Source organism: Hyaena hyaena, unplaced genomic scaffold, assembly GCF_003009895.1.
Source record: "Hyaena hyaena isolate Hyena2069 unplaced genomic scaffold, ASM300989v1 scaffold_31, whole genome shotgun sequence".
Taxonomy (NCBI): domain Eukaryota; kingdom Metazoa; phylum Chordata; class Mammalia; order Carnivora; family Hyaenidae; genus Hyaena; species Hyaena hyaena.
In genome coordinates, this window is record NW_024080664.1 from 4513974 (window position 1) to 4541034 (window position 27061).

General features: G+C 50.5%; 1 protein-coding gene across 4 annotated transcripts in view; it reads right to left on the reverse strand.

Moving 5' to 3' along the window:
• The window catches only part of AGAP1 (ArfGAP with GTPase domain, ankyrin repeat and PH domain 1), a 538356-nt gene that overhangs the window by 111912 nt on the left and 399383 nt on the right, over positions 1-27061 (reverse strand). For all 4 annotated transcript variants that reach the window (XM_039228590.1, XM_039228588.1, XM_039228589.1 and 1 more), the window contains one exon: positions 13281-13442. In XM_039228590.1, the coding sequence (XP_039084521.1) occupies positions 13281-13442 (162 nt within the window). The remainder of the gene's footprint in view (positions 1-13280; positions 13443-27061) is intronic.

The window sequence follows — 27061 nt, forward strand, 5'->3', positions numbered from 1 at the left end:
CGTATGCACAGAGAACACGAAGTTAGGGCTTCTGTTAAGTTCTCCCACGGCTGTTTAGTAACCTTGCCTACAGTGAATCATGGCTTCTGCAGAGAGCCGCTGAAGAGGAAAATTATTCCCACCTGCAGAAAGCGAGAAAGCTCTAAATGAAAACCAAGTAAAAGAACAAAGCTACCTATTTACTCAATTAAGAAGAGTCAAGTCAGGTTACTGAGGTACCCAGTGGCAAAATGGTACGGTTCCCATCTCCCGGGTCAGTCACCTCAAGGCCTGGAGGCCACTGAACAGCGAGCCTTTGGTGGATTCAAGATAGATTTCTAGAAGTGTCTCACACCGACTCCCTGGCTTTTGCACGTCCGATTCCTCAGCCTTGCACACAACATGTTAAAAAGAACTCTTAAGTTTCCCTATCCAATGATTCTGAGACGATCAAGAGCTTGATTTAAGAGTATAACATGAGGAAGCAAAAATCCCGGTTTATAACCGTTTTCTCTTATGCATATTATCGTTCGCTTAACTGTGTTAGCATCACAATGGACAACATCCAGTAGGAGAAATCCCATCTTTTCACATATCACTTGGCTTTGAGATCAATAACGGGAGGTAAACGACTGCATGAACTATGCACTAACAGCCCTCCTGGGCACCAGGCAGCGAGCACGAGGAACCCAGCAGCGTCGATGCGCGCCCCACAATTACTTGCGACTGGCCAGTCAATGGTAGGCTGCATCGGCTACCGACTTTCCTGCAGATGAAAATATCTCTGGGTAATTAGTGCTTTCCGGCCAAGACGGAGCTCCATCCCCTTGAAGCCTGGGCCCTCACCTGGGCTGACCTGGGAGCCCGGCCGTAGTGGCCGTGTAATTGAACCTGTCCTCGATGCTCAACGTGTGTGCCTGGTGGCAGACGACACAGAACACCTTAAATATTATCAAACGTTGTATCATTAAACAGAAATTAGATGGAAACAAGGGAAGCCCAGAGATTGACTGGGAGTTCAGATGCTCTAAATGGCTAATACGTCCATTTTTCACCTGAAGCCCTCTCCAAATGCAGTTTTGCTATTAAGCGAAACCCAAAGAAAGGTAATCAATTCCAACTAAAAAGCACTTATGCTGGGATGACGGTGTGCAAGGCACTTCAAGCCCCTGGCTGCCTGCCAAAACCCAGACAACACCATCAATGTTTCTGACGGTCTGGGAGCACAGAGGCCATGCATAATTGACTAGAAGATGGGCTAAAACTGTGCCCAATCAGTGTGTGATCAAAAACGCGTGGAATATTCAGCACCACTTGATTACATGGATGCTCGTCCCTTTCTCTCTCCTCATGAAATCTCTTCAAGGTCCAGAGTACTGTAATAAGATCATTACTGTCAAGCGCTACGAATCGTAGGCAATGAGTCTTGGGATAGGAAGTCATACTTCACAAGCTCCCCTGGCCTCTCTCTCTCTCTCTCTTTTTTTTTTGTATTTTACTGCATGCAGAGGCAGCAAGGCGACGAGGTGGCAGATAATGATCACATCACTGTGTGGCAACTAGAAAGGCACTTTTAAAGGAAAAGCAGAGAGAAATCAGCTTAAGAGAAACTAAAACATGTTCCCTTTGCTTTTGTCCCCCCTAAAAAAAATTAAATAGAATTAAGCTGTGGGCAGTTTGTCACTTTTCATGAACTCTGGTATAATGTCATTGAATTTAACCATTTGAGAGATTTTCATATTGCAGCAAAGCCCATTACCCCACAGACAAATGGCCAATTTTCTCCATGTCCCGAGTACAAAAGGAACCCTTGATAAGTTGTGTGTGTGTGTGAACGGCCGAGCCTGCCGAAGGGCTCGCGGTGCCTACTTCTTTCACTGGTGACGACACCCTGGGTTCAGAGCCTTGCCCGCGGCGTGGCTGACGTGCCGAAGGGGTGGGGTTGAAAGCAGGAGGTAGCGCGTTAGTGAAGATCACTAAACAAACAGAGGTGGCCCCAAACCACACCGGCACCGGAGCCTCACCGGCACATTTCAGTAATGCGGACCCAGCGAGCACGCGAGGCCCACATTTGATTAATGCTTTAACTGGCCACACAGGATTCGAGCAAATGGTGACGGTGGTGGTGGTGGTGGTGGGGGGGCGCTTCACCCACTGCTTCCCTCCTCCCTCCCGGCTTCAAACCGCTTCACTCCCCTGGCACCTCCCGCAAAAGGGGGGGTCATCCTCAGAATGAACGTAAAACCTCAGGTTCACGGCATCGCAGTCAAACGTCCCTCCCTAAGTTCCAACAAAGTTTCCAGAGTGATGTCCCCTTGTCACCGTCAGGAGATGGCCTGTCCTCCGATCCTGCAGGGTAGCTGAAGCAGTGACGTCCAAATTTCACGTGAATGTCCCACAGTGCAGGCACGCCCACACAGGAGAAGGGAGAGAAAAGCAACAGGGTGCCAAGAAGCTCGTGCCGCAACAGGGGTGCTGGGGAAAGCTGGACGGCGCAGGCCCCCAGTGCGCGTCCCAGGGGCCCCGCGGCAGACCCCGAATTCCCATCACCTGCACATCTTGGGCGCTTACTTCAGCGAACCTCTTCCTTCACCTATGAAAATGGTGGTCCCGGTCTCACCCGCCGACACCGCCAGGTCGTTCGAATGCCGCAAGGCCGTGGCACGTGTTGAAGAGCAGGCAGGGAATCTATGCTGGCTTCCTTCGTTCACGACTGAAGACGTGTCCTAACAAGGGCCCGAGGCCCCAGGGATGGAGGAGTGCCGAGAACAGACCCGCTTCCAACCTGAGCGACGTGTCCGTGAGACATCTTCCTTCAATGGCACGAAGGGGGAAAGCCAACCGGACAGTCATGAGGAACAGAAGGTTACAAGGTTGTACGGGCTGAATGTCTGCGCCCTCCCAAAAGTCTTCTGCTGAAGCGCACGCTAACTGGAGACGGAGGCTCTGGGAGGTGACAAGGGTTAATGTGGAGACGGCGGGGCCCTCGTGACGCAGTGAGTGGCCTCCTGAGAAGGAAGCCTGAGCTACACAGAGGAAAAGTCACGAAGACAGGGTGGGAAGCCAGGAATCCGGTCGTCACCGAGTACCAGATGGACCTCACTTTGCTCCTGACCTTGCAGCCTGCAGAGCTGAGAGAAATGATTCCTCCCACCTAAGCAGCCAGTCTGTGGTCCCTCGTCATGGTGGCCTCCGGGGACTCAGATACAAGGTGCATGTGCAGTTTATTTATGCTTCCCATTTACCACGTTTTTTTATTTTAATGTTATTGATTTTTGAGAGAGAGAGAGAGAGAGAGAGAGAGAGAGAGACAGATTCTGAATCAGGCTCCAGGCTCTGAGCTGTCAGCACAGAGCCCGATGTGGGGCTGGAACTCATGAATCATGAGTTCATGACCTAAGCCAAAGTTGGCCACTTAACCAACTGAGCCATCCAGGTGCCCCATACCAAGTTGTTTTATTTATTTATTTATTTTTTATTTTTTTAAATATTTTTTATTTATTTCTAGGAGAGAGAGAGACAGCGTGAGCAGGGGAGGGTCAGAGAGAGAGGGAGACACAGACTCTGAAATAGGCTCCAGGCTCTGAGCTGGCAGTCAGCACAGAGCCCGACGCGGGGCTCGAACCCACAAACTGCGAGATCATGACCTAAGCGAAAGTCGGACGCTTAACCGATTAAGCCACCCAGGCGCCCCTTTACCAAGTTGTTTTAAAAACATTTTTCTTTAAATGTTTATTTTTGAGAGAGAGAGAGAGAGAGAGAGTGAGCAGGGGAGGGGCAGAGACAGAGACACAGAATCTGAAGCAGGCTCCAGGCTCTGAGCTAGCTGTCAGCACAGAGCCCGACATGGGGCTCGAACCCACGAACCGTGAGATCACGACCTGAGCCGAAGTCGGACACTCAAGTGACTTAACCACCCAGGTGCCCCCCAAGTCGTCTTTACGTACTGTAAGTTTTGCATTTAATCACCACCTTTACTCTGTTTTGTTTTACACCCTCAGGAACAAAGTCCTCTCGGCATGCAGTTTCCATGGTTGCCAGAGCCAGGAGGGAAGACGCTGCAAACTCCGCTCCCACGTCCGACACGGGAACCTCGCAGGCGCCATCGTGGTGCAAAGTCCCCAGGTGTAAGCGTCTAATGCAGAACTCACCGATGTCGGTGGCCCCCACGAGGCTGAGACATAGGAGATTCACACTTGTCATCACATCTTTCTTCTAAACATTAGTTTCTGCTGGCATCCTGTACTCTCTGTGACAAGATACATCCAGCAAAGTAAAGGTACAGAAAGTGCCCAAGCAACTGACAAGGAACACCTGGGCTAAGCAGTGCTGGCTCTGCCCTTCCTGGCTCAGGAAACAGCCCATCACACCGTGGTCTCAGTTTTGTTGCAGAGCTAAGTGATACCCGAAGACCCTAATGGCTCGAATGTTCTGAGAATATTAAGCAAATGACTTCGAGGGATTATCTTGAAACCCACCGAAAGGTCATGTGACTCGATGTCCCAAACCTGGGCAGCATTCCAACTCCAGGGCGCCCAGAAGGAAACATTCTGTCCCCCGATCTACTGATGGACGCTGGAGGCTGTGGGCGGCTCCCGCCGACTGAACCCCAGTGCAGGGCAGCACGCCTAAGTTTGGGGAAAAGAAGAGGCACTGAGGTCTGCCCCATGCCTGTATTTCAAGACCGGGGCCTTGAAGGGAGTTTGTATGTCTCACAGAGGAGCCCAAGCTTGTGGACAGCAAGAGATCGAGGAGGTCAAGCTGTCCTATCCCATGACGAGTCTCCCCGGGACCCCTGGGCCCCCCAAGTGCCCTATAACCAGATGTATCACGTATCCACTATTCGTACCCCCCTCCTTGTCTGCAGCAGCAGATAGTTCTCTGTGCAGTGGGACGGAGATGAACGGCTCACCTCTGCTGCATAGCCTCCCTCGGGGACCCCTCGGCGCCGGGGTGCCTTGGGCTCCCTGCACCGGCCGCTCGGTGGCCCCAGCTTGTTTCCGGACAGGTGTCTCCACCAGCACCTGACAGTGGGCATCCTGAAGGCAGGGGCACCTCAGTCACTTTGACATCGGCACCAGGGATAGCTCCGGCCATGCAGCAGGTGATCAGTGCACTTGCAGGGAACTGACTCTAACTCTTTAGTTTGTGTGTACTTGAAAAAAAAAAAAAAAAAACCCTATCAAACATCCTTCTCCTGTTGTCGCTCATCATGATGGGGGAGCCTCTGTTCTGGCTCCTCCTGCTGTGGTCGACTCATCTTTGTTTATTTCCGACCCGCCGGCTTCCACAAAGGATCCGTGTGCGCCTCCAGCGTGCGTGTGTGGGGAGGACTGTACCCTGCAGGATGGCTTTTGAGTCCACTGTGCCCCATCTGTAATGTCAACGTCTACAGTAAGCCCAGAGCTACTCCGTTCCGGCAAGTCTGTTCTCGTGGGAGCCGGGGTTACAACCTGAGAACTCTCTTTGGTACAATGATCTGGTTTGTGGGGAGTAGCGAGTCCCCCCTGAGCATGTGGCATCTCCTCTAACTTCCAGCTCACGGGCGAAGAAACGCAGCCGCCCCGGCTCCCTTGTCTGAGTTGCTGCATTTTATAAAGGGACATCTCCCCGGAAGAAGTTCGAATTCTTGGCTTTTTCACATTCACTCCGATTAACTGCTCAACTCAACGATTCGGAGGCATCCGAATGAGATGTTCTATTAGGAAGTCCTTATCGTTACAAAAAATTGCTGGCATCTCTGGAGGCTTCTCATTCCCTCTCCTGTTATGCAAGGTGGCGGCCACAATTAAAACAAGGAGTGGGCATGAGGGGTGCTGCTGGAATGTTCCTGAAGGTTAACAGGCGCAAACCCAAGGAGATGTGTAATAGTAACGCCTGCATGGCTTTGATAAGCCTCCCTCCCCTCCCCCTCCAGGCACCTCCAAATAATACAAAATTAAATGAGAAAACCCTGCGGACAGGAAACAAAGCATGACGCAGTTCCTGCAGCCTGAGCCCATGCTGGCTGGGTGTCATCATAGCAGGTGACAAGTAGCTGCTGTGCTGGCTGTGGCCAAGGAGAGAGGAAGGGCGAGAACATCATGGTGATGAGATGCTTCCGTAACAAAAGAAACCAATTGCCCCCCAATCACGATGTGTGAAGTCCCCAGATGACCCAGGGATGCCCCACACTGCATGAGAGTCAACGTGGCCCACCGGTCACGGGTTCAGCGAGCTTCGCTGTACCTGGGGACTGCTTCCTTGTAACTGTCAGTGCGCAGGAACGAGGCTGGACAGGGCTCGTGCACACTTCTTTATTTTCTCTCCAAAGTGCCTTCCAAAACTTCAGCTAACCACAGACAACTTTTTTCTCTGAGGTAAAATGGCAGGTGACTGATCGGGTTGGCAATGCCTGTTCTCTGAGTCATAGCTGAGTGAAGGCGAAAGTCCATTTTGTGCCAAACCTGATCACCGCTGCCGGGGTTTTAAGCTGTTGTAAACAGAGGATATTTGATGAAAAGGTGCTTTCTGCAGCACTTTATTAGGTAAGAGAATCACAGGTACTCAATCTGCAGAATATAAAATTAAACCCTAGAGAACATTACCTTTTCCTAACTTTGCTATTTTGTACTGCTTCGGAACTGCCTAGGCCTCTTTTCTTTACTTAAAAAAAAAAACTACTTATTTGAGAGAGAGAGCGAGAGAGCGAGTGAGCATGAGCAAAGCAGAGGCAGAGAGAGAATCCCAAGCAGGCTCCACGCTATTATCAGCTGTCAGCGCAGACCCTGACTCGGGGCTTGAACTCACAAACCATTATTAGATCACAACCTGAGCCAAAATCAAGGGTGGGTCGCTTAACCGACTGAGCCACCCAGGACCCCCCTACCTTGACCTCTTTAAAGATGGGTTTAAAAGGCAGGCAGCGACTTGTGTATGTGTTGTCTTCAAGTTAAGGCTCTAAAGGACAGGGGAGAGGGAGGGAGGAACTGAATTTCACTTCTTATATCTCTCATGGAGCAAACACCTAGTGCTTCCTTGCTGCTATTGCTTGGTATTTGATGAAAGAATAAAATGACTCACCATGTCAGGTTCTTTTGTGAGGGAGGGAAGGAAAACTCTGTCTGGGCTGACCTTTGCAACTAGGAGTTAATGAAATCCGTAAACAGGCTTGGGCCTCCCTCTGATTGCTTAGCGAATGTAGCTGTGATGGCATTTTTTTTTTTATTACCCTAATTCAGAGGCCGCTGGTGACTTTTCCTTCACCAGATACTATTTCAGTAGCCATCCAGGATCCACCACACAATGGTTCTATAAAGACCCAGAATGAACAACCAAGGGATCGAGATGAGAAGGATAAAAATTATTCTCTTCTGAGACCTAGAGAACTAAGAACTGTGAACCCAACGTGGGGGGGGGGGTGCGTGGAACACAACAAGATTTCTGCATAGTTTCTTATAAAGCACCTTTTCATCAAATATCCTTGTTGTGATATAGATCCTTATAAGTTTCTTATAAACTAAGATTGGGTAAATCCGGACTGTCTCTGAATTTTTAAAGGAAGATCTTTGCGGCACAACTTGTAGATGTTATGATCCATATAAAAGTCAGGATCTTTACATGGAGTCTGAGAAATATCAAGGAAGAGCCTCTGTCTGCCCCACTCCTAGATTCAAAAGCCGCTCCACACACCTCAAAGACCTGCTTTTTGCCTGGTGGAAAGAGTTTGAGGCAGAGAATTAAGAGACCGTTCTGTCACCTACCAGCAACCTGACCCTGGACAAGAAAGCCACTTAACCTCTCTCTACTTCCACCTTGTCACTGGGGAGACAGAGAAATTAACACCTGATGCAAACTTGCATGCATGTTACAGAACTAACGAGAGCCACCAGATCCCGCACCACAGAATGAGACTGCGGGGTCCACGGCTTCATTTCAAGCGATGGTAAGCTCACTACTGGACCCTGGATAAGAAGAAGCCAAGGCAGTATGGCCATTCGAAGACGGTGCCAAAAGACGGAAAGTTGTTAATGATCTGCACGGTTCCCACTGCCCAGGGCTTTCTGGGCACATGCCCTTCAACTTGGCTCTGGTGACGAGTCCCGGGTATCCTTCTAGAGCCCGGACTCCAGTACAGCCAGCGCTGTGTCCACTGCAGGGGACATAGTGCCCCCACCTCTGAAGGCAGCCCCGACTCTCACACAGTTTCCCTTTTAATATCTGAATCCAAATCCAGCTCCTTGAAGCCCACTGGCCTTGAAGTAACCTAGGCCTGGGGCACCCAGGGTCCCTTCCATCATGTGAACACAGCTCACGTCTCCCCTGCCCCTCTTTCGTTACAGCTCTTCTCCCACTCACTTCGAAGGTTCTCTCTGTGACATGGGCTGTCCCCATGCCCGGGCTCAATCTGAATTGACCTTCATCAGTGTATAATCATCGTAGTGTACAGAGCCTAGATCTGAACATAGAAGGTTTTATGAAATGTAATTAATTTGGAGCAAATCAAATCCGATTTAAAATCAAGATCACCGATACTTTAATATCCAATGTTCCCAATGATCTATTAAATAGGAGTACAAGCGGAAATGGGATTCGTGAAATTTTTTTTGAAATGTAATAACCACCTGCACCTGTTTGATGGTATGATCAGAGGATGTTGGCCTCTAAGAGGCTCGTTCTGCTCAAAGTTAAACTCAACGAGAAAGAGTCCATGCCCACCCAAAGTTAGCGGCACAGTGCTCAGGTAAGAGCACTGCGAGCAACAAGGCATCCATCACCCTTCTGGGGTCCTCTGCTTTATGTGACATATGGTATCACTCTCACAAAGTCAGAGGGCACTGTCCGAGCTTGTACCTCACATGTCTTCCACACCACAAGGCGGGGGGCTGGATCACTTTTCATTTTTGGCTCTTTAAATGATATAAATAGTTATATATGAGCCCAGTGCCTGGCTTGATCTCCAGTGCTAATTGTATACGTCATGCATCTACATACACAATCAAGTTATGATGTTGAAACTCTAAGTACTTATACAGATAAGGAACTGCTTTACGTTTATACCTCTAAAGATCACAGTATCTGCTCCTGTAACTTACTAAATTTACCCCATTCATTGTTATAAATAAATGCAAATGACAGTTCAACAAGTTACATCTTTTTTTAAAAAGTTATTTTTGAGAGAGAGAAAGAGAGAGAAAAGGAGGAGAGGAGGCGCAGAGAGAGAGAGGGAGACACAGAATCTGAAGCAGGCTCTAGGCTCCGAGCTGTCAGCACAGAGCCTGACGCAGAGCTCGAAGTCATGAGCTGTGAGATCATGACCTAAGCCAAAGTCAGATGCTCAAACAACTGAGCCAGCCAGGTGACCCAGTTACAGCATCTTCTGCCATCGGCTGTAGAGTTTAATCACTGTTCTTCAGCCTTAGGGAAGTAGGATAACTGACCACGAATGCTGATACTGCAAGAAACTGGCTGGAAGGGAGGCCCTTATTTCCATCAGGTGCACCAAGAGCCCCCACGTGGACAGAGTGTTTCTGACTTCTGAGGCAGCATAAATACTGATGATATATACTTTTAGCTCACCGAGTTAAGAAATATCTGGCATCAGGATCTTTGTGCTTGGCTGAGAGGAGGGCTGCGTGGCAGCCTCCCCTGAGATGCGTTCAGGAAGCTTGGACCACCCCCTCGGGCGGGCTCAGCTCAGACCCTCGGGAGACAATGGTGGACGGCACACACCCCGGCCCTTACAAGGCTTCTGGGCCACGGCACTGATGCAAGGGTTGGTGGCGCAGACCTCCCCAGGATTTCCCAGAGGCGCTGTAAGAGGCCTGACCACTTGGCTTCTGTTGCTTCATCTCTACCTTCTCTCTGTCTTTGCCTTGGAGGCTGACCTGTGTGGCTGGCGCTCTCTGACTTCCAGTTGGGTTTCGTCAGAGAGGGGGGAGGAAGAAGATCAGAGGCAGGGAAAGGAATGAGGTTAGGGAGATCCCTTCCCGTCCCTCACCACAGGCTGGATATGTCCCTCTACCAAAGGCCGTTGCTCCTGACTGGAGGCGTTCTCCAGACAGCTCTCTCTCTCTCTGGGTCCTGACAACGGGCCCCTCCATTGACCCCCTGGGGTTCCACACTGCCGCTACTGCTCTTCTCATGCCTTGCCCACACCTCTGTAGACAGTCCCACAGTAAGCTCCCACCCAGAACCCAGCTTGAGGGCGCCATGTTTTCCCTCAGGACTCTGACTGAAACAGCTAACTTTCAATGGAGTTTTATTTTTCTTATCCTCTAAAGAGGTTTCAGTCTAGTCGTTTGTTCCAAAGGGGTATGTCAAAGCCATACAACTCAACCACTTCTCAAACATCTTCTAGAGAACTTTTTATATCTACTATGACAACTTTTCACCATGAGGTCAGACAACACAGAATACTGTGGAAGTAACCATAGTGCCTTGCAGGAAAGAGAAAGAAATATTTTCTTATAATTGAAATTAAACAGTACCCTCTGAAAATAAGACAAATACAGCTAGCTTTAATTGTAAGAAGAGATGGTTAATTTAGACGATTTACACCATTTACTTAAAGGAGCGACTAGTTGTGAAGACTGTTAAAAAAAATACTGTGTATCACTGAATCTGAAATGAGCTCAGCTGCAAGTTGAACTATGACTTCAGAGATGTTACAATGTGGGGAGAAAACAGTGTACCTTAGAAATAACGAAATACGGTATGCCTCACAAAAATGACTCACTCACTGTTTTGTGCATAACCTTCCCCAGGGAAAAATGATACATTTTCTTTTTATAGAGAACCTGTTGCTTTATTTTTCTACTGAAAAGATGTCACGGCCATTGGAGATACAGGTACAATAATCCCTTAACTAGGAAGTGAGGGCTCAGCTCCCCTTCTGATCATCGATGTCGGATTTTTGAGCACACTTCAACCGTTACTCATCATCTAGCCTCTCGATACCATTGTGATTTCTAATTTGAGTGGAAATCTGGAAGTTTGCCTGGAAGTCTCTCTTTCTGTCTGTGGCATCATCTCAGCAGTATTGCCTTTAAAATTTTTTTTTTTAATGTTTTATCTATTTCTAGGAGAGAGAGAGAGACAGCGTAAGCAGGGGAGGGCCAGAGAGAGGGAGTCACAGACCGAAACAGCCTCCAGGCTCTGAGCTGGCAGTCAGCACAGAGCCCGACGCAGGGCTCAAACCCACGAACCGCGAGATCATGACCCAAGCGAAAGTCAGACGCTCAACCGACAAAGCCACCCAGGTGCCCCAGCAGTAATGCCTTTTAATGAAAGGGTCCGTGGTTGTTTTGGTTGAGGATCTGTCACAGCCTTACTACACGCTACTGCCCAGTGACCAGGGTATAATCCTGGTAACTCAGGGAATGAGCTGGAAGCGTCTTTGGTGCCCAACAGGCTAATGGGCACTTCTCAAACTTACTTCGATCCCCCACTGGCTGGCTGGGACGCCGGTCTGAAGTCCAATCAAACGTGCGACCACTCATTTACTTTAAGGCTGTACCTTATTCACAGGGCTTTCACTCTGTCAGTAGGTGGGTCGGTAGGATACTCAGAAGGTGTGAAATGTGTATAACGTACTTATACGTTGACCTGATAATCAGTTCCTACCAAGTGCTGCTTTTGGAAAAAAGTCATCAGTTTGAAACACCATACGCCTAATAAGGTGTTTATCTGTGACGCAGACAGGAAGTCCTTCCCTAAAGCAAACCTTACTTTGCCCTTGAGTATGTGGGGCGCACACTACCCCCCTCACGAGAAGCCAGGCTTCTTCCTAGTTCTGCTCCAAGCCGCTAGGTAGGGTGGTGCGTGTCCACACGCCCAAGGCTACAGCTGGGTGCTCTTTGTTAAAAGGTCTGAAAGAGTCTCAGCAACGCTCAGTGTCTGGAGCTGGTTCTTTTCCAATGGGAGGGTCGGTAACATCTGGGCGGCTGCTCTGATCCATAAGCATTATTTTTCAACACTGCTGATAGAACAGTATCCTCATTTGTTGTAAAAGGAGAAAATCAGTTTTTATTGGCTGAACTTGTTAGCGAGGAGCCTATGGAAGGTAAGAAATGTAAAGAAAGGCTTTCAGACTCTTCGGCGCTTGGCTGCATTGAGGGCAAGCTACTGGCCACTCTGAACGTCAATGACTCCTCATTATGCAAGAAACCACAGGGCCACTCGGCTCCCAAAATCATGTAAACGATAAACTCTGCGCACACACCATAAACTCTGGTCCTTCCTTGCCAACGGATGCACTGTGGGCTTAGAAGCTCACTGCTGGATAGTAGGAGGGAATAAGCCACTTTCTAGAATGCTGCAAACTGTACTTCTGAACGAACAGGTAGAGGATTCAGAAAAAGCATGGCAGAAATGGAGAAAGAAAAAGAGTAGAAGTTCTAGAAGTATTTCTGGCGTGTGTGGAGCCCTGGTTGGAAACAGACCCCTTCACTGCGGGTGATGTCCCAAGTAACAATTCACGTTAGACAACACTGCTATGAAATCTTAATCTTCCTCTCAGGTATTTCTTCAGCTTGTTTTTTTACAACTGCATTCATTTTGCCTCTCATAATGTGATCTACGGGTGTGAGTGTGTGTGTGTGTGTGTGTGTGTGTGTATGTGTGTATCACCACTTTGTATCCCTGGAATAACAAACAAAACGTAAATCCATCTGAAAGAGCCACTTCAGAAAGGTCACATCTGGCCATCACTGAGAATGAAAACGAAGGACTCGACAAAATGAAAGGAGAATCAAGCCAAACCGTGATAATCCGTGACAGCTGGAATATTAATAGAGCCCACAGAACAAAAGGAGTGGAGAGACACTCACAGAAGGAGTGTGTATTCATAACATGTTGCCGAAAGCCGGGACCCGGGTAGCTGTCTCGTAAGAAGGAAGACGAGCTGGTATCAGAAAGGACTCCTGGAGCGGGAGAGACAACCACCTTTACTGGAGTAATACGACATGGCGCACCTCCCGGCTGGAGGGGACGTGGTCGCCCCGGGGTGTGGAGGGAGGGCAACACCGGGAACCCGACCAGGTGTGCCACAGGGAAACCTGTGTTACCTCCTGCCAGAGAACTGCCAGAAGGTTAAGACAACGGATTCAGCTAAAAAATCGAGAAGTCGGTCAGTGACGAGAAGCTTCCAAGGGTCCGGCTAGTGCCCTCTTGTACAAAGACAGCACAGGCGGAGCTGGCATGCGTTGTTGCACTGTTGTGCATCTGCGGTTCTAAGGGCATGTGACTTTGCCGATCTGAGAAGTAAAAATGAATTTTCCCGAAACGCAGACTCTCACCCTGAAGTCCCCGGGGAACCTTACCTTCAGCGGTGCCCGAGAGACCATCGGCTTTGAAGTTGCTGGTACTTTTCTTCCTTCGGTGCTTCTTTCTGTTGGCGTGAGGGGAGGGGGGCGGGTCGAGCTTGGGGCTGGTGGTGCTGGAGATACTTGGGCTGGAGCACACGGAGTCGCCCAGCCCCGTGTCTGCCATCGGACCGGAAAAGGCAAAAGAACGCAAAAGTTAACACTTTTAAAAAAAAAGCAGACTTTGCAAAAGTACAAAAGCAATGTTCCTCACATATTGTATCAGGCCCCACGGGTACTACATTAACGTGAGATCACTGGATTGGAGGCCCAGGGCCTCCAGTATTCAATGTTCATGGGGCCACTTGCTCTCACGGCCCGCCTGACATTCAAAAACAGGCCTTCACTTCTGGATCATCTGTATGCTGTGGAGAATTTAAAGTTCTCTATTTTGTCCAACGGGTGTTCTGGAAAAGGAAAGTGGGGAGTTCATGCTTTTTATTAGTTTATTTTTGTCTTCTTATAATTATGTTGATATATTAAAAGTGAGTTAGAGATGTGTAAGAACGCATACGAAGGCATCCTTGTGGGTGGGTCTGGTTCCGTGCGTGCACAGGAGATGGAGGGGTTCCAGATGCTCTTAATGTCCACCCTCAGCATTAACGTGACTGCAACACCCGTTTATTATTAGTGAAGAACGGCACACCACTTCTCCCTCCCACCATAGTGGGGCCTGCCAATTCTTGATTCACTGAAGCAGTTTATACAATTACAAAACCAGCACACAAATGTGATAATTCACTACAGGTGAAATTATGAGGCCCAATTTATTAGGCCCATTTTCCTCTTTATCAAAGAGAACAGCAGGGTAGTGCTTAAAAGACCAGGGAACGAACACGTAATTCAACCAGAATGAGAAAGCGCTTCTAAAAAGTGACGGAGACATCATCCAAACACCTGCGAAGACTGAAGAATGCCCGACTGCATCTCTGTAGCTCAAAAGGCAGAAAGTTCATTGCAAAGTATTTAATTTGTTCCACTAGTATGTTTTGAACACCCACAGTGGGGTATGTTTGTAGATGCTTGGGACCCATCACTGAGATGAAGAGTCCTTCCCTAGACACCCTAGAAGGTGCTAAAGTGTCACGAAAGGGAGCACGGAGGCTGCGCCACCCCAAGGTCCCCGCGGGATAACCTGGCAATATCTGACGGCACAAGACCCGGGAGACTGGTCGACAGGGCTCACGGAAACACTGTTTTAACCATTTCAAGGAGTCTCAGGAAGAATAACAACTGGGTGTCTCAGGGACTTTACGTCCCCAGAAGCAGACTTCCCTCTACGAACACCATGTTCCTGCCTTCCCAGGCCAGACATCTGGTAAACCTCTCTGGGTAACTTTGCCCAAGGAGTAGCAAGCAGGCCTGAGTCCCCTCTTGGCTGCTCCTGTGTCTGTTTTGGGTGAGGGACTCAGGCCTAGGAAGGCTGGGCCGGAAGAGGAGTCTTTATCCACAAAGTCACCATTTCTTTTTGGTATGGCCTCTCGAGCTCACCCCTGCTCTCCACATAAGCCGCACTTGCCCTTGGTCTGGTCCTTGCCTCCAGGACTGGATGGAGCAGCTAATGTGTCTCTTTTCTTCGGGCATTCCACCTTCTTTTCCCAGACTTTTTTCTAGAGTACTAATCTTCTAAAAGCAGCAATGCTTCTACATATTTTAAAAGCACTAGATACCACTGGCTATCCGATGAAAACTAAGTATCCTAGAAGATAAGGCAATGCTAATTAACATGTTGCACATAATTTCAGAGAGTTCAGAGTCCACCTGGCGCTGCTAAGGGGTCCTGGGACAAGAGCATTAGCTGGTCCTAAAGCAACCCTCCTGGGATGTGACTCTACGCTCACACCTTATAATGAATTAATTTTTGTCTGTTACACATATTTTCTGACCAGGTTTCAAAAGTCTTCATTCACTCTCTGAGCATTGAGGGTTAAGAGCCTACCCTGTGTCAGGCATGGCGACGGGCAATTCGAGAACAGCTGTCACAACGATCGTCCCCACCACCCTCGGTGAGCTGAACCCTCATCCTGGAGGCAGAAGAGGAAACCAGCCAACGCCAACTGCCCTCTTACTATTTCACCCTGGCCCTTGGGCGTCCGCTCAGTTCGGCGCACCACTTTCATTCCCAACTGCGCGTCCTGACCCACATGTCACCCCATCGCTGTGATGCCTCCTCCCAAACTAACATTTCTCATCCCTGAACCTGAAGATGGGCTTCCTGCACGTGGACACCTGTCAGTTATCTGTATCATCTAAGTGGCACGCCTGTTCCCCAGGGCAGCTAAAGACGCGCCCTTCCTCCCAAACAATGATGTGCATGAAGTGCCTGCACCATTATGACATAAGCATCCCCAGGTCCCTCCCATTCTCCAGTAATTCTTTTCTTCTTCTTTTAAAGTTTATTTATTTTATTTTTTTTTTGAGAGAGAGAGCATATTGGGGAGGGGGAGAGGGAGAGAGAGAGAGAGGGAGGGAGGGGGAGAGGGGAGGGAGAGGGAGAGGGAAAGAATCCCAAGCAGGCTCTGCATTGCCAGCACAGAGCTTGACATGGGGCTTGAACTCACGAACATTAGAGATCATGACCAAGAGCTGGACTCTCAACTGACTTGAGCGACCCAGGCGTCTCTCCAGTTCTTTTTTAAGGCACGTACCAATATTTCTCTAGAAGATGCTCAGAATTCACACGCAAGTTACGCACAGTCATAGAGCAGCTTCCGTACGTGTGTGGTGGCTCTACTTCTGGCCACTCTGTGCTCTCCCCGCACTCCTTCTGCCCGTACCACAGCAGCACACGGTCTGGGATGCAACGGCTGGGTCGTCCTGGTTCCTCGCAGGGTGGGGAACGTCCCCCCACGTCGTTGTCCTTCACGACTGCCTTGGCTATTTATCCTTGGCTGTCTCGAGCACACAACTTGGTATATCCACCCAAGTCAGCAGAGGAGACATTAAACAGGAAGGGGTCAAAACAGAGCCCCAGAATTCAGAGGCCGTAATCCACAAACCGGAAGCACTGGAGAAACCACAGAATAAGAACCCAGATACTGCGGGTCACCTGTGAGCTCACAGGTCCCGGACTTGCCGGTACATTTCCGCACAGTCTTGTCAAACACGTTGCTGTAGATGGGCGCCCAACGCAGACATGTTTTTGACAATTTTAAAACAATAAAGGGAAATGTATTTAATGCTTTTTCTCCTTAGTGAACTATTCTGTTTAATAAAATCACCGTTTCCTTTTCTGTATATATATACAAAGCACTTCTCTAACAATCTGTTTATTTTTAATGTTTTATTTATTTTGAGAGAGAGAAGATCCTGAGCTCTCTGCTGTCAGTGCAGAGCCCAACGTAGGGCTCGATGCCAGGGGACCTCAAGATCATGACCTGAGCCGAATTCAGGAGTCTGACTTTCAACCAACTGAGCCACCCAAATGTCCCTCTCACAACGTAATTTAGAATCCTACTTGGGAATGACCTTGAACTCACTGGTATATTGGTCACAATTCACCTTCCTGTGGAAGAAAATGACATGTGTCTGTTTCTAGGGATCTCCCTCCATTCCAGATGCAGAAAACTGTTCCTGAAGGTCATTATCAGGGACACGGTGATCTCATTTCCAAGTTTTCTGGGCATCCTGGAATATCTGGAATTCAGGGAGAAAGCCCTAGACTCACTTGAAGCAAGTAGCCACGTGGCAGTCTTGAGAAGGAAACACATGCCAGTCATGACACCCACCTTCCCCCCAGGGGCCAGTAGCAGCCTTGACCACCTTCTCTTCCCCGGGAACCTTCACTGCCAGCACATCCATCCACCTGCGGCTCCGTATTTCCGCTAAGCTACAACTCTCAGTCGAACCCCCCCACCCCCGCCGCGCCCCCCCCCCCCCCCCCCCCCCCCCCCCCCCCCCCCCCCCCCCCCCCCCCCCCCCCCCCCCCCCGCCTCCCGCCCTCCGCCCAGGGCCATCTGGTAACACCTGCAGACACTTTCGGTTACAGACAGACAGCTGGAGGTGCTACAAGCACCGAGTAGGTCGAACTCAGGGATGCTGGAAAACACACCACGACACAACAGATGGCTCCCACCACAAAAAACCGTCCGCTCTAAAATGGCAATGGTGAGAGATGTGCGGGATCAGAACTGCCTTCCGTTCTTCATCGCCCTCTCAGACCCGTCCGGGCGTCATGGCTGTCTGCGCCAACTCCCTCACACGAGCGAAGTCCGCAGGACACTCGCTTCCCCTGTTAGGACGGGGCTCTCCCCTGGGGACAGCCCTCCCGGATGATGGCACTGGTACCCCACCCCCACCCTCACTGGGCACACAGGTGCGGCTTGCAGGCCGCTCTTCCTCCAGGCCCCGCCCCCGATGCCATGCCCTGGACGGCTCTGCTCACGCCTGACGACGCCCTGGCTGACGACCCCCGGGCTTGCGCCCCTTGGCTCACAGACCGCTCAGCAGCCGTTCATCCCGTCCTCAGAGTGATGCCATCCAGGCCCGCTGAGGTGCCCCCCACTACAGCGTCCCGCCCTCCCAAGCCTCCCCCTCGCTAAGCTCTTTCCTTCCCTCCAGCCCTCACGTTTCTAACCCAGACCCACCGCCATGAGTCGGCTGCTCTGGGTCTTACTTTTGTCCCCGCAGCTCACTCATACCAGGACACACACTCTGAGGGTCATTCTGGTGACACTCACCTCCCTTCACCCTTCCTGACTCTCAGTCCCACTTGACTGCCAGTTTCCACTCCGCACCTGCTCGGTGCCCGTACTCAGGTCCTTCGGGGAGATAAGAGCCTCATAGCCACTGGCCTTGTCTACCGTTATGACCTCAAAGCTGGACCGGGCTGGACTGGCGGCCAGACCTCTAGCGTGCCCTTGGATCCACCTGAAAACTGAATAAAGCCACTCCCTGCTCTGCAAGAGGCTGCAGCACACCTTCTCCATGCTTCTTAAACGCCCCACACCTCACTCCATCCCCCACAGAGATGTCATTTTTCATTTGCTGAAGACAAAAAAAAGAAAAACAAAAACCCTCTCCCAAAAGCAGCAATTGGAAGTGAGCATTCCCCTTCCTGTCCTGGTCTCCAGTGGGTCTGGGGCCTCCCTTGCCCTGGGAGCTGGATTCCACCCCATTTTGCCCCTGGAGCGACTTGGCCCCCGGCCTTTCCTACCCTCTCCAGCCGGCATCAAACGTGCTGTGTTCTTGTATTGTCTCCCGGTTCTAACAAAACCCTCCATGACCCCATGCCCTCGCCCAGCCACCGCCTGATTTCTGATCCTCTTCAAAGCAGAGCCCCTCTCTGCTGTTTGTGTCTGGTCACGGTCGACCCCCGCCCCAGTCAAGCTCGCCCCACCAGCCGCCGCCGCAGCCCCATCGGTGGGCCGGGCCCAGGGGAACCCTGTGGGGCTCGGGAGCACTCCCCAAGGCGCATCGCCCCCTCCCTTGTGGGGAAGCCAAAGTGAGCGTGGTGCTTATCAGATGACAGCGGAACTAGGAGCATGGGGGTCTTGGAAGCCCAAGGAGAGCCCCCTAGTGAGGCCTCCTCCATTCCAGCCACGGCCCACGGCCGCCTCACGTGCCAGGTGGTGCTCACCACGTGCGACACCACCTCACCCACACGTGTGCCTCCCTGTTGACAAACGCCTTCCTGGTGAGCGTGTGAGCCTTAGGAAGCCAGGGACTTGGGCTCAACCGCTTCACCAGGACACAGCCTGGAGCAGATACGGGATGAAAATGCGAGTTCTGTGCGTACTTGCGCAAATATGTTTTAGAGAGAAGTGACGAGCTCTCTCCCAGAGGTGCTCACCCAGGGGGATGGTACTACTTCCCGGCGGATAACCGTGAAGTATGAGCAACCTTGTGACTTCGTTTTAAAACCACAGCGTGCTGGGGGTGCCTGAGTGGCTTAGTCGGTTAAGCGTCCGACTTTCGCTTAGGTCATGATCTCACAGTTCGTGGGTTTGGGCCCCACGTCGGGCTCTGTGCTGACTGCCAGCTCAGAGCCTGGAGCCTGTTTCAGTCTGTGGCTCCCTCTCTCTCTGACTCTCCCCTGCTCACGCTGTCTCCCTCTCTCCTAGAAATAAATAAAACATTTAAAAAATAAAAAATAAAAAAAATAAAACCACAGCGTGCTGGTGTCAAACCAGCTGTGCGAGACTTCCCAGCAGTCGGGGACCTGTGTTTCGGGGAGCACCTAATGCCCGGGAGAGTATTTCCCTTAAAGAAGCTTCACGTGTGCCACAAACACTTGATGAGCACCGAGTACTCTACGAGCCCACTCTGTCCAGGCACCTGGGGAGCATCAAAGATAAAAGGGGGAAACCCCCTCCCTGTGGAGCCAATTTCGAAGGAGCACAGGGATGCCTGTCTAATTTCTTGCTTGATACCTTCACGAAAGACTGTTTTCCTGGGGCCACGCTACTCAGACAGAGAATGAAGTGGGGGGGAGCATGTCAGCTACATGGGTGTAACGTGTGCTAACACAAGCACCCCTGCACGCACACACACGTAAGGTTAGGAGCCGTCTGCACGCCCACCTTCCTGGGTCAAGCAGGCAGGCCGGCCCTACGGCATCCCTGGCAAAACCGAAATGTGACTCGGGACCCCTGCCTGGACCGTCAGGACTCAGAGATGGAGAGCAACAGGGAGACAAAGCACCACTGAGTCAGGAGAAGGCTCGGGGGCGTGGTGGGGGGAAACAGCAAACACGAACCCTAACCTGGCCGCCAGAGGGAGAGGAGGGGGGGGGGAAGGGGGGAGGTGAGCTTCTAAGATGACACATGGTTGTCATAATAAAAACAGAAAAGCAGGCTCAGCACCGTAAGCCCCACTCCTCCTGCAGGCGAGGAGGGCGAGGAACAAACGGTGTGCACGAGGCACCCTCAAATCTACCAGTCACTTCCCATCTGCTGCCTGATCAGCTGCTCGTAGAGCCCGGGTCCCACCGAGAGCCACGCTTGCCCCGATTTACAGCTGACAAGCTGGGGTGGTGATGCTTCTCTGTCTACCGTCTTCTCCCTGCCTGCGTCGATGCCCCCACACCCCATGGCCCGGGCCCTGGAAATTTTACTGCACAGGTAAGGGCACTGTGGCCACCTCAAGGCTGGGAGTCTCTGGTGGGTGGGCTGAGGCGGGGCGGGGACACAAGTGGCCTGGAAGAGACAGATGCTCCGGGCAGGGGTCAGTGGGGGCAGATACAGTTCAGGGGAGGCTGCTGGGTCAGGACCGGCCGCTGCCAGTGCGGGAACCTCGGTAGGAGGAGGCTCTGAGTGCCAGGACCAGGCGGCCTGGCTGCGGGCAGACCCGGCTGCGGCACCGAGGAGGCCATCGTGGGGCCCAATGCACAGCCGTCAAGGAGGGGCAGGACCCTGGGCCAGGGAGGCCGTGGCAGGAGACAGGACTCTGGCGGGGGTGGGTGATGTGGAGAAAGCTATGGTTTCTAGTTACGTGGGTCTTGAGCTGCTGTATGGACGCCCCCGGCCTCCAGATCTTGAGACTCCCTTTGAAGAGGAGTTGTTTAGCATTCCTCTGGTTTAAAATATGAGCAATCAAAAAGTACTAGGCTTCCATACTGTGCTTTTCCATTTCCGACGACTCCTCTCGCCTGACAAGGTATCCCTCAAAGTGAAGAGGCCCGGAAAGCCCAGCCTCAGACACTGTAAATGAGCTCCAGCCGCAGCCCACGGAACGCAATCCGCTCCTCCTGACTGAATACAAATAATGCATTTTATTTTGTATCAATTACTGGGCACCAGGACAGACGACGGTCGACGGAGCTAAGTGCGGGCGGGTCGAAGCGGAGAGAAGGAAGGCATGCCAAATTAAAAAAGGCGAGCGCCTCATTACGCCACATCTAAACCGGCTTTGACGGAGGGACTTGGAGTCCCCAGGACGCAGGGCGCGGAGCCGGGATGGGCCGGTCCGCTGGCATCCCGCGCGCTCAATGCCAGCCATTAGTTCTTCCCAATCGGGCATCAATGTTCAACGCACACCCCAAAAAATATATAATATGAGCAATAATGATAACAATCTGCAGTCTCTCCAGGCTCCGGGACGTGAAGTAGGAGTCAAAGACGCGCCTCACTTTTCACTCGGAGAGCTGACAAGCATGACCAGAGGGGAATAAAATAACATTCCGTTCGCATAAATATCAAGCAGCCTGCTGGAGACGGATGGCCAGGAATGTATTCTTAGCTATCATTCCGGCAGACAGGCCCAAGGACACTCATAACTTATTTTACAATCATTTAGTTTCAGCTCAAGTGGAAAACGTGACAACTTATCTCTGCTGACAAGATGCCATATCGAACCTCACAATTAACTCTCCTCCGATTATCTGCCCAGCCGATCATTAGCTGGGCCGTTTCTGATGAACTGTTGCAGGGAGCCTGCCTCGGCGAGAGCCGTCCCTGCCAGGTGTGTGTAGATAGGTTTTTGATATCCCGGCTGATACTCGGATACACGGGGCTCTGTGCATGGGATTTCCAAGGCCCCGCCGCTCCCCAGGGTCTGGAAACTCATCTGCCTTGGGGGAGGTGTCCTTCGCCCTGCGCTGGAAAGGGGCGGTGCGCCCCTGCCACAGTAGGACAGCAGACGCCACCTGCTACTCTCTGCTGCCAGTGGCGGTCCCACCACACATCCCCGGTCCCCAGCGAGGCCGTGCCCCGACTCTGGAGGGAGCGCCTCCCACCACGCTGCCTCAGCGGGCTTGGCCTGGAGAGCGGACACCACGAAGTTGCTGCAGGAAGCCACCCACACTACCGGAGGTGCGGCTGGTGGTCCCACGGGCTGGCGGGCTGTGAATTTCCTAGGTGTTGGAGAGAGACCCGCAAACCTTACAATTCATGTTCAAAAGAAAGACACGGACCTACATAAAAACAAAGGAGGCAGGAAAAAGGAAGAGAGCAGGTGGAAGGACACCAGCCCTCCTCTCTCCCTCTTGCTTTCACACATCCCCTAACTCACTCATTTGGCAGTATTAGGTACAATATATTCCTAAAGGTTCTTTTCTTTTTGGTATTAAAAGAATTCAAAATGATCAAAGACAGGGCCATTTGTCCTTGCTGGGATGGGGGTGGGGGCATCAGTCGAGGGCTTATAAGACCTTCTAAAAACTCAAGATGAGGTCATGTAGGAGCCAGTGGATTAAAACACATTTCCTTCGAGACAAGGCCAACAATATAAAGCTAATTTGGATCTTTAAGAAGGGCTCTGTTCTTTCTGAAGCTCACAGAGATGTGCAGGCTGGTAAATAAAGAACAGATCACCTGTGCCATCCAAGGAAATCACAACATCCCGGCCTCTGTTAAAAGGTGAGTGTGAAGTGAAGTTCAAAACCTCGCCCCTTCTCACAGTCCTTTTGACGGGAGCTTTCAACAGGAGGAGGTTTACTTGAATCCCAATCTCTGAAGATGTTTCAGAGACTGGTATATTGTCCGGTTCCCTTTGCCGCTCACGGCACTCACACAGAGGCACACGGTGTCAGAAGAAGGGGCAGCGGGGACACGATGGGGGTTCGAGGAAGATGACAGGTGTTGGGGGAAGGAAGAGACACCGCAGGGTTAGACGGAGTTACAAAGTGGGGAGGACAGGAATACAATAGGAGGAGCCAGAATGGAGAGGAAATGTGGGGGAGAACGTCTCCCACCTGGGCCGCGTTCAATCACTCCAATATGGCTCTGTAAATAAAGCCGACGCTGGGGACGCGATTTTCATTTAGGTGAAGCCCTTACTTATGGAAATGTTTAAGCCCTGAATGTGTTAAGTACAAATTCTGGTCCCTAATTAGGATACAGGATTTTTTTTTTGAGGTGATGGAAACATTCTAAGATGGACCGTGGTGATGGCTGTGCACCTCTGTGAAAATGTTTAAAACTCCTGAATTGTACACTTTAAACAAATGAAGTGTATTGTTACGTGAGCTTTATCTCCATGAAGCCGTTAAAAAGGAAAAGAAAAAAGTGTGTGTGGGGGCGTGGTCACTGTGTTAAATGCCAGGAGACAAAGAAAGAAAACAAAAAAGGTCAACTTCATAGTCTAGCAAGATCCAGGGTTGACATCAGAATGAGGTCAGGAGTGCTTGGGGACACTCACACACTTAAACTAAAGTCACCATTCACTGGACTTGGGCCTCAAAGTTGAGTGGAGGATGGGGGAGTGATGTGCTGGTCTGGGCCTCCAGGGACCTCACAGAACCTGGCTCTGTGCTTCAGGTGAATGGTAGGCCCTGGAACATTCCGTCCTTCCCTGAGGGAGCTGTCCCAGTTTCCCCCCTCATCCTACGGAGCACAGCACACGCCCGCGGGCAGGACCGCCTCGTTCCCCTCCAGTGTCTTCAGTTTTCTCTGTTGCCGGATGGCCAGCTTGCACTGAATACCATAATCTGATCTTAGGGGATGAAAGGCAGAGTGGTCGAGCAAGGCTGACGGCCTGAGGAAGTCAATGTGGGAGCATGCTGGGAAGGGGCAGACTAGGGAATGCAAGTCAGGATTTCACACTCGAGGGTCAAAAATCAAATTGTTCTCTGGTTGATTCTGAGCTGAATGCAACACAAAGCTTAAATTAATCCAGTGCACTCCGAGAAATGTTAAAGGCGCTCTGAGCCGTTAGAGATGAAATCATTTCAAGAGGTTCCTGTTTCTTTCCAGCCTTATCTCTTTTTACATAATCAGCCACAACCACTTCTCAAGTTTGGTGTTCAGGACTAGTCAATTACAAAAGAGAGCCTGTTTCACGTGGGAGGGTCCACCGGCCATGCAGGCTGGGGGAAGACTGAGCATGTCTAGAGAAAAACTCAATTACAGAAGTTAATTAAGTGGACGCTCCCTCTTCGATGATATAAATTTCCTCTCTTAGGGAATTTAGCAGTTTCTACTAAAAGTCACATGGAGTCAAACTGCCAACTGCAATTTGGAACACAAGAAAGTGTCCCCGTGTGAGAAGGCAAGGCCATGGTGGGCTCTGTCCAGGGTCCTGAACACGTTCCAGCCATGCATTCTGTTCAAGGTACGGAAAGGCACCAAAATAAGGCTGCTTCTTCAGGGCACATCCCTGTTCTTAACCCGCTGACATCATGTGGCTTGGAAAAAAAAAAAAAAAAGTCCTGGTGCCCTCAGATTTAAGAAAACCTGACAGACGACCAGATTAGAAAAGGAGGTAATGTGGTTGTGACATCCCACTGCTCCAGGGTCAATTACAGTTTTAAAAACAAAATCAAAAACATCAGAAAGAAGAGAGTATGTCTCTTACTTTGCTTATTATTTCACTACTGCCTTGGATACACTTCAAAATTTTGATCAAAACCAACATTTCTGCATATAGTTTTCACATCTGGAATTATTACATTAGGACGGTTTTCAAGCTGGGGGGTACAAGAAAATAAGTTATCTGTGGGGCCCTGGATATGTGCTGCTAAGCTGCTTCTGGAAATTCCGTGCTTCTCTCCCTAGCTGTGCATGAGGGCACCCAGACCACCAAGTCCTTGAGCTAGCATACTGTCTGCTGGCCAATTTGCATTTCAGCTCCTCCCCTGCCCACCTCCCTGAAGATGCTCACGGTGCTCTAGAATGGCCCACACCAAGTGGTTTAAGGTGGAATCCTATCGAGGGCAGGGAGGCAGCCACACTGTGCTCCATGAAGAGGAACCAGCACAGCTATAGAATCAGGAAGGCAGTTCAAAACCCCAGCCTGGCCACTGGCTCTGTGACTTTGGGTAATTTGTCTCCATTAGTCTCAATTTCTTCACAAGTAAATGAACAGAACAGCCCTCCTAAATACCTGCTCTTGGCCCATCAGGCCCCAACCTGGCCTTTCTCCGTCTTGGCCAACAGCAACTCCACCTTCCTGCTGTTCAGCCCAGTGGCCCTGGGCTGCCCTGACTCCTCCCTTCCTCTTACACCCCACCCCAACCGAAGAGGACATAGCACCACACAGTGCTCTGGCTGTGTGCTCAGTGTGGTGGCAGGCAAGTGCCGAGCAAACGGACAGGCAGAGGTGCTCGCCGGCCTCACGCTCTCTGTTGGAGTTGTAACAACACAAGTACACAAAACGCAGCTGCTGTCCTAGATGGCTCACACTCCAGTGCAGGGATATTACCAACAGACACACAGAACACACTCACACATTCACGCACATCAGTGGAATAATGATAGGTGCTGGGGACAGAGATGACTCACGGGGCAGAGGCAGAACCTAGGCAGTGTGTGTGTGTGTGTGTGTGTGTGTGTGTGTGTGTATGTTGCTGGCACACTTTTAGCTGCTCGTAGTCCTGAAAACCCATGCAAGCAAGGCCAGAAAGGGTGGTCAAGTTTTCTAAAACAATCATCATCCAAGAAGCTGAAATGAAGGACTCTCAACACAGAAAACCACACATTCCTGATACCAAAATATTATAAATGTAGGGAGAAAAGTATGGCAACTATTAGGAAGGATTTTGGGAGATTTCCTTTGAGACACGCCACGACGAAAGCTAGACAAATCACAGTGCTGGAAATAGGGCGCGGGCCAGATGACCTTCACCATGACTTCCCGGCCCCTCTTCCCACTCTCTCTCAACATGGCCTTCCTATTGCTGTTTTCTGGGTACTGTGATTCAGTCTGTGGGTGCTTCCCTTACATGGCAGTGTCCCTCTGGTTTTTCTAACTTCTTCATGTGTACCTAGTAGCCAGTAGACACCAACCAGCAAAAATAGGTGCTCAGTAAAAAGGTCATTCAAAAAAAAGAATGTCTTAAGACACAAATGGCAGCACAAAGAACATAAATTTGAGTCAAGTTTTTTTGAAAGTCAGAGGAAACAAAAGATCCAGCAAAATCTAGAGCTGTACCTTTAAGACTTTGGAGATTTTAAATATTATTTAAATGCCCGCTGAAAATATCCTCAGAGTTTTAAGCACTTTGCGGGATAAATTATTACCACACGAAGATGATAAATTGTATCTTTTAAAAATGATCTCAATTCCCCTCAGGCATCCCATGTAACATTTTGTTATGTTTGAAGTCAACGGTGGTTCTCAAATGAAATCAAATGCTAATTTGCAAAGTCAGAGAAACAATATCTTGTTAACATTCCAGAGAGTACTTGAAAAACTTCTTGCTCTATGTAATTTCACTACTCTCTCCTAAGCCGCCGGACAGGCAGCTTGATTATGAAAAGGGACCCTTACAGTTCCCAAGCCTTTATTGATGGTGGGTGGCATGCCATCAGAGGGGTCAGTGATGGCACTGTGGTATCAGGTGGCTCAAACGGAAGGCCCGGCCACTTGAAAAGAGGCCCTACAAGCCTCAGAAACTCCATTCCCTTCCGCCACACCTGGGCCCTAACAATGGCTCCAGTCAATGGGCTTGAGGTTACTGACCGGGACTCCCTTGCTCCCTGAGCCCACTCAGTCCATGGCGGAACTTTGAAGGGTTGGGTTGCATCGGTAATCCATCCACAGAACGCCATGGAGCTGATGGAGGGCAGCCTTGCAACCACTCAGGACTACAGGTGACGGAGCTCAGCACTCAGAGGAGCATGACCTTGACTATACATTCAGGGAGTGTGTGCCTGTGTGTGTGCTGACACCCCGTATTTACGGATTCAACAAATAACTACCCAGTGCCTGGTTTGAGGGGTGCACTGTTTTACGCCCTGGGGAAAGAGAAGTGAACAAAACAGAAAGATATGATGGGTTTAAAAAACCACAGAAACAATTAGCAGGGCAAAACCCTAACGGACTAATCCCTTTGTAACTCCACATCACTACAGGTCCATTTG